General features: G+C 33.3%; 1 protein-coding gene across 1 annotated transcript in view; it reads left to right on the top strand.

Annotated features, from left to right (window-relative positions):
* Nucleotides 1-563: 563 nt before the first annotated feature.
* The window catches only part of LOC134251297 (transcription elongation factor SPT6-like), a 30240-nt gene continuing 22345 nt past the window's right edge, over nucleotides 564-8458 (top strand). Inside the window, 11 exon segments of the mRNA XM_062733698.1 lie at nucleotides 564-758; nucleotides 972-1162; nucleotides 1603-1795; nucleotides 2469-2553; nucleotides 3990-4083; nucleotides 4267-4353; nucleotides 4604-4792; nucleotides 5116-5217; nucleotides 5461-5550; nucleotides 5670-5809; nucleotides 8117-8343. Of these exon segments, the coding sequence (XP_062589682.1) occupies nucleotides 575-758; nucleotides 972-1162; nucleotides 1603-1795; nucleotides 2469-2553; nucleotides 3990-4083; nucleotides 4267-4353; nucleotides 4604-4792; nucleotides 5116-5217; nucleotides 5461-5550; nucleotides 5670-5809; nucleotides 8117-8343 (1582 nt within the window). The 5' untranslated portion in view covers nucleotides 564-574.

Raw genomic sequence — 8458 nt, 5'->3', positions numbered from 1 at the left:
AGTAGAAGCGTCATAGCAAAGCGTTTGACATACAGGCATAATGGTACTGTTGTTATGAAGACTATAATTTGCCAAATTTCTTGATTTAGATGCCAATCAGCTCCGATCCGCCTGGATCCAAAACTTTTTCAGATTGTGGCTTGATTGGATGATCTTTGTAAAGTCACAGCTCTGTGTGAACAGGGGCTTAGGAATGATTTAATAGCTTCTTAAGTTGTATTGTATAACCTAGGTTGGAGCAGGTTATGCTTTATAAATCCCAAAGCACTTTAATGATAAACTACTCTAACCCAGGATATACCAGTATAACTTTGGTAGCTATTAAATTTGTTCATTATAATTTCATTTTCCATTATGAAGCATGGAAATTAATTAAAAATATTTTTCAAAAGTGCCTTCAAATTGAGCAAATTTTAATGTAGCATCAAGCGGGTTGATCAGTTTTTGACCCCCATCATTGCGATGTAGACAACACAGGTTAAACGACAGAGACTATTTTTTTATCCAGTTGATTAACATGTTACAACCAAAATTAAGTATTTATGATTGATGTTTTAGACAGAAGTCCTCAGTCATGGATTTCATGGAGGACCAGGCGGAGGAATCGGATGTGAACTCCGAGGACGAAGTCCGGTCTGAAGCCTCGGGCTCCGGGAGTGATTCTGGGGCGAAGTCCAAGTCAAAGAAAAAATCCAAAAAGAAAAGTCGACAGATCATCTCAGACAGCGAAGAAGATGAGGAGGAAGAAGAAGAAGATGGTAGTATTTTTGTTATAGGCTAGCTGAATCTGTTAATGATTGTGCATTTCTTGTTTAACATACAGTCTACTGTCAGTTGTCTGTATGGTACAATTTGGCTTACACTGATGAAAACACTTTTATAACAGTCATGGGTGTAGCTACCACAAGAGATGAGAGAAATTTACAATGACTGTGTTATGATATTAACTTTACTTTTCTCTATGTACACAGAGGAACAGATAAGGAAGGAGATGGAGGGCTTCATTAAGGACGAGGATGATGAAGAAGAAGAGGAGGAGGGCGATGAGTCGGGGAGCGAGTCCGGGAAACGTAAACACGAAGATTCCGAGTCTGACGACCAGCTAGAGGACGAAGATTATGACCTCATCGAGGAAAACCTGGGGGTCAAGGTCAAGAGAAAGGTGAGTGAGTTAGCTAGAGGACGAAGACTACGACCTCATTGAGGAAAATCTGGGGGTCAAGGTCAAGAGAAAGGTGAGTGTGTCAGCTAGAGGACGAAGATTACAACCTCATTGAGAAAAATCTGGGGGTCAAGAGAAAGAAGGTGAATGTGTTGACAATGAAATAGTCATTTTATTACTAAGAAAGAAACAGATGCTTAAATGTAAAGTTTTTATCCAAGCTTTAAATATTTGTAATAAAACAGAAGTTAGTGAAGTGAGAAAGAAACTGTACTTGTCAGCTTTAAATTGATACAGAATGTCAAATCCATGTAGAATATAAACTCTATAGAATATGGATAGAGCCAAAATTTTTGCAGTTGTTGAGCTACCATTGTACAAAGTCAAGTGGTATAGTAAAAAAAACTGAAACTAATAATTGACAATTCTGCTTTTTTTAGCCAAAGTTGAAGAGAATCCGTATGGTGTCAGATGAGGAGGATTCCGATAAAGAGGAAATGAACGAGGAACGTGAGAGAGACGCTCTGGCTGATGAACTGTTTGACGGAGAGGCCGATGATTCCGAGGCGCCGCGGGAGAGAGTCACTAACGAGTTTGACAGCCTGGACGTGGACGAAGAGGAGGATGAAGACGGTAAATTATACATATTACTACATGGTTCCATATTGATTGTATTTATGTGTTAAGTATAGTGTAAATTACACGCATTACTACATGGTAACATGTTGACATATAAATTAAACATATTACTACATGGTTACATATAGACGTATAAATTACACATATTACTACATGGTTACATATTGATGTATAAATTACACGTATTTATGTGTTTTCATATAGTTTAAATTACACACATTTATGTGTTATGTATAGTGTATATTACACATATTTACGTGTTATGTATAGTGTATATTACACATATTAATGTGTTACGAATAGTGTATATTACACATTATTTAAAATAAGTAATGTTGTAAATTATGATACATGTATAAATAAGTTATAGCGTAAAGTGTTAAATGTGTTACTGCGTAAATTACATGACATTGTATAAAACTGTTATTGCGTAAATTACATGTATAAATATATTACCTAACAATGTAAATTACACATATAAATACTTTACATTGGAATTGGAATTTGTAAATGCAATTGTAATACTTTAGACATGTTACATGTTAAGTCTCCAATATGATATTTAGAATGTTATAAAGATAATAGGCTCAAAAATTTTAAGACCTGATTAAAATTTACATTCTCACATTTTTGACAGGCTATTTTATGCTTTTTGTTTTCTTTCCAGACATGGACAATTTTATTGTTGATGAAAATGGTGAACCAATTAAAAACAGACTCAAGAAGAAGAAACACATAATTCATTCTGACTCGTAAGTTGTGCAATCATCCACCAATCATCCACATTATTTCACCCAACACCTTCCACCAAATAACACCTCCCCCTGCCATGACAATTTAAGTTGTCTGTCATCTACAACACACAAACTCATTTTTCCCCCTAAGCTTCTTTCAGATATACTCAGTATGAAAATGCCGTATATACTCACTTATAAGTCGATCCTCCTATAAGTTGGTTGTGAGTTTTGCGGTTAATTGTCATTGACCCACTTATAAGTCGGTACAACCTTTTGCCAGAATAAGATGACAATTTTACATAAATCCTGTGATGTTTTAGCGAGGTGTAGTGAAAACTTAACGAATGGTTTCAATTAATATTTTTAAAAAAGGACATCGATATTTAATTCTAAATCATTAAAAAATATGTACATGTAATACCTACAGAATAATTAATAAAGCTGCTATAATTCATGGATACTTGTACTTTAAGCATAATCTTTTAATGTCAGACGAGACGTTCCTCAAAATCTGTTTTGTATATTTTCGTAATGTATGAAAAATATTCAAAATTTTAATACCATTCTGATTTCTAAACCAGTTTCTAAACGTTTTTAAAAAATCCAAACACTTCAACATTTGAAATTGGAAATTTTTTTCTTCCTCAGAGGATTATATAAGAAAAACTACCCCTGGTATCTTTGCAGATATGTCTGGTAAGGTACCTCAATTTTTTGTGTGTAAACATGTTTTAGTAGCAATACTTCAATGACAAACTCTTAGAAAATGTTATCTATTACTAAGGAACGTCTCGTCTGTCCCTAAGGATAAATAACACAAACAAACTTTTTTCAGAAATCAGCATTATTTCTCATAGATTTACATTTAAATTGGTAACCTTAATAATGTTTACCAAGTAGAATGGGAGAATTATGTAAGATTTTGTCATTAGGTTAAAAAAATGTGCAAAATTTTGTATGGAATTGTATAGAAGGCAAAACAAAATCTCATATCTAAGCACCAAGGAAAACCTACGAATTCTTTTTAATTCAGGGATTTATAATTGATGTCATTTCAAAAAATATATATCAAGCCGTGCATCCATTTTTTTGTTTGTGGTAAGTACCCTTAATGCTACCTTTCGTCATCCAGAAAAAAAAACAATCTTTAAATGACTCACCTATAAGTCGGATAATTTTGAGTTTGTGAAGGATTTTCTTAATTTAAAAGGAAAGCACTTTTTAATTATGCCCCCCTTCGAAGAAGGGAGGGCCAAAATTTAATCAGGTAAATATCTCCCAAAAAAATGACATATAGGCGAGTATAAACGGTACTGATTTTATGCATCCAAGTTACAACAAATGCTGTGATTACAAACTTTTGAAAGAAGAATTCATGTGAAGGATTTTCTTAATTTAAAAGGAAAGCACTTTTTAATTTTTTATTATTTTACAAATTGTTTGTTTTACAGAGCGTTACAGGAGGCCCAGGACATCTTTGGGGTGGACTTTGATTTTGACGAGTTTGGTTATGGGGAGGAAGATGAATTTGAAGATGACGATGACGTAAGTTGTTCCCAGAAATCGTCAAGTTTATAGACGATTGTTGCTATCCATCAGTGAATGTAGTATGATAAAATTTTATGTACAATATTTTGGAATCTTACTTTATTTAGGGAATTCTATTTTATTTGGTTTGTTATTTTCCCTTACTCAGAACTTACAACTGCAACCGTTTATTATTTTTAGTACATTGAAGAAGGTGAGGAAGAAGAAGGGAGACAGAGACCCAAAAAAGGAAGCAAGAAAAAGAGCCAGAAAAAGACCATATACGAGGTATGGCAGTGTTAATGATGGTAAGGATCTGGTTTCCAATAGACGCAGACATAAACTGTTGATTTGTTGTCAGGGAACCAGCAAGACTTAATGGTGAATTTCACAGTAGCTGTGGTCATGTCCCTTATCAAAAATAACCTTATGACTTTTCATTTCAAATAGTACTCAAGTGATTGACTCCATTGTTGTGATAAAGAAAATTAACCCCAAATTATACAAAGCAATATTGACCCTGTTTTGGTTTCTTTAGGCTTTTGAACCATCAGAAATCGAGCGAGGATTCTTCACTGACCAGGATAATGAGATTCGGGCGACAGACATGCCTGAGCGATTTCAGCTGCGACAGGTGCCCGTCAAACCAACAGAGGAGGGAGAAGTGGAGGAGGAATCAGAGTGGATTTATAAACAGGCATTCTCTACCCCAAGTGTATCACAACAGGTGAGAGGATCTCAGAGTTTCAGGGGTGTACATATACAGTGTATGTATGAACCCCCAAGCACTTAACATACATGTATGATGTAAGAATTCAGATATTTAGGGGTTGGTTAAGATCCAAATAGGCAATCTTTGTACTCAGCTTATTTAAATGTTTGATTTACAGTTAAATAGTATAGCATTGTCATAATCTAAAAAAAAATAATTTTAACCCCCAAAAAATCTTTCACTTTATTAACTCTGCTCAAGTCGGTCAATTTAGAGTGGAAATTTGTTCTCTATGAAAGTTAATGAAGTATTTGTATTGTTAATTGTGTTAATTATAGAACTTATTGGAACAAGAGTCAGGAACATACAATCGTCGGGGCCCGAGTATGATCAACAAAATCAAGAAGGCCATCGACTTCATGAGGAATCAGCATTTAGAGGTAGGGCATTTCATGTGTTGTTGTATGTGTTCTATGGAAAGAATAATTACAATTCAGTTTAAGATTTTACTTGTTTCTATATGTAAATGTACTATTTTTTTCCCCTAAATCTTAAAAATTAACGAAATTGCTGTTCAAAGAATTTTTTTGTAGTTTTGCCTTAAAACTTGTAAATGAAACATTTCTTTTTTTTTAATTTCTCAAAAATTACCTTATCAATGTACAGATCTTTTTTTTTTGTAGGTCCCCTTTATTGCTTTCTACAGAAAAGAGTATGTCGAGTCAGATCTTAACATTAATGACTTGTGGAAGGTGTGGCAGTGGGACGAAAAGGTGACAAAAATGTTACAAAATAATTCAACTAAACAGAGATCCTTAAGCTCAAATCATAGAAATTACTTTCAATACTCATACATTTTGAATCAGCTGTTTATAAAGTTTTTGGTTTTCAGTGGACTCAACTGAGAACAAGGAAGCAGAACTTGATCAAGTTGTTTGAGAAGATGCAGAACTACCAGTTTGACACAAACTCAGACCCTGATAAAGTGCTAGAGTCCAATATACGACCACTGACAGACGAAGATCTAGACAGGTAGTTGTAACAGGGTTAAAGTCTATCCATTGTCAATGATGAAAATTATGACAAGTTAGTGTGAGTATTGAGGAGTTATTGGGAAAAAAGTCTATGTACCAAAATCAGATTAACACAAGTCAGTGCTCATGCGGTTAGTGACATACTAGTAATAAAGTGTCAACTTTATTGTCAGGAGTACATTCTAAAGATGGAGTCTTTATTATTATGTATGCTATTGACCAAAAGATATTTGTAGCAAAATGTTGGTCCTATACAAGATCTCTCCTCAGAAATCCACACGTACCACTTCTCTAATGCCATCTTTTTGTTATACGCCCGTCTTCAGCTTATGTTTTAATTTTTTGTTGTAGAGTAAGAAATGTTCAGACTATTAGGCCTAGGATTATCAAACTTTGTCATCTGATGCGTCTTGGGTATTAAGGTGTGTCGCGCACAAAAAGTCCCCCTTTAATTAAGAAGTTATAGCCAAATATGATGGCCCATAACTAGAAAACTATTAGACTCAGAGTCATCAAACTTGGAGAGAGAGGTAGAAGGTGTGTCGCGGGCCTATTTCAAGGTCACTGTGACCTTTAATTTAAGTGATTTTTTTAAAAAACTAAGTCTTTAAAATCTTAAATTTCATAATCCTAAAAAATGTAAAAATATAGTTGTATCCTTGTTTAAAAATGTTAAATCCTTATTTTTTCCATATGCTTTACAGCAATCTGTAACAAATGTTAATGTTTTGAGAGGAACAGTTTGCCATGGGCATAATTAAAACTGGTCAGAATTTTGATAACAGAAATAGAGAGAAATTAATGAGTTTATTGTCAGGCGCTAAGTGGTAGAGCAGATCTCTGAAAATGCAGCTGTTATCTTTATCTTTAATCTCTTGGGAGTCAAACACAAATGGCCACATAGGAATTAAGAGTTCTTGATGGCTAGTTCAACATCTTTCAATTGGTGTAATGTAATTAAAACAAATTGATGCTTATATATGATAAAAATTAATTTAATATTGTATAATATAATTAAAACTAATCCTTATGAAAAGATGTTAAATTAAGTAAAAACTTATTTTTCATCATACTTCAGCAATCTGTAACAAATGTCAATGTTAATGAGAGGAATTCAGTTTGTCCCATGGGCATAATTATCAAGCACTGGTCAAGAAGAATTTTGATAGCAGAAATAGAGAGAAATTAGGCCAAAAAAAATTAATCAATTGTTTCTCAGGCCAAAAAAATCAAAATTCAATGCGGCAGGCAGGCTTTTTTTTTTTTTTTTTTTTTTTTTTTTTTTTTTGAAGCAGGATTTAATAATAGTCTACACCTTTTTTTTTAAAAGTCATTTGTTCAATAAAATGATAATATCTACTAATTCTTAAGTTTTGTTCTCTGAAATTAGTTATAATATGTATTCAACTTTAAATAATGTTATTCAAACATTATAAAAGTATATAAAATACTTTAGATTATATAATGTTTTTCCAATAAAAACGTCTATCTTAGCATTTACAAAAGGGCAATAACTGATTTTCTTTTTCAACTTGGAAAAATAGAAAATTGGTCATTTCCCTTTTCATATGTCAATACAGAAACTATTGATTAATTTTTTTGGGCCTTAATGAGTTTATTGTCAGGTGCTAAGTGGTAGAGCAGATCTCTGAAAATGCAGCTGTTATCTTTATCTTTAATCTCTTGGGAGTTGGGCAAAAAGAAATGGCCTCATAGTTGCTTGTGTTAATTAAGAGTTCTTGGTGGCTATAGTCCAGATAAAGATCTTTCAATTGGAGTAATGTAATTAAAACAAATTGATGTTTAATGTGTGATTAAAACTAAATTAGTATTGTATAATATAATGAAAACTAATAATACATGTGTTCATTGAAATAAAATTACCGGGGTACATTTCAATTTTTATATATTTGCAACAAATTGCAGTCACCATGCCTCACTTAGAATTTTATAGTCAGAATAATTTATTTTTGATTTTTTTTATTAGACTGTAGCATTTCCATTATTCCATTAAATATGCAATAAACAATTAGGTGGATATTTGTTAAGTTCTAACACACCAGTTTAGAATTATATGATGTATTATTTGTTATAATTAATTCCTACACTGTAAGTCTCTTAGAATATGTACAATATTTTAAACATGAAAGAAATAAATTAGTATAAATCTGTGTCAATCTGTTAATCAAGGTTATGTGATTTGTTTCACCTTAACCAATTTATGATTATTGAACAATATATTTGACGGGCGTATCATGCTGTGGCGGGGCACTTTATCAGCTTATGTTTTAATTCTTTGTTGTAGAGTAAGAAATGTACAGACTATGGAGGAGCTGAAGGACGTCTATCAACACTTTCTCCTGTATTACGGTATGGACATCCCCAAAATGAAGATGGCCCAGACAAAGAAGAAGTCTGAGGGGGAGAGAGAAGACGGGGAGGCGGAGCCGGAACCGGACATTGAGCCAACGGACACCATCAAACACGCCACCAGGAAAACCGGCTACAACATCTGCCAGGAAAAGAAAATAGGTCAGTTATATATAGAAATAGGTCTTTTATACCAGTTACAACATCTGCCAGGAAAAGAAAATAGGTCAGTCATAAATACAACTAGGTCAGGAATACCAGTTACAACATCTGCCAA

This window comes from Saccostrea cucullata, unplaced genomic scaffold (genome assembly GCF_032062105.1).
Source record: "Saccostrea cucullata isolate Sc308-1 unplaced genomic scaffold, CSIRO_AGI_Scuc_v1 ctg1165, whole genome shotgun sequence".
Lineage (NCBI taxonomy): Eukaryota > Metazoa > Mollusca > Bivalvia > Ostreida > Ostreidae > Saccostrea > Saccostrea cuccullata.
Note: the sequence above shows the minus strand (reverse complement) of the source record. Positions and strands in the feature narration are given on the sequence as shown.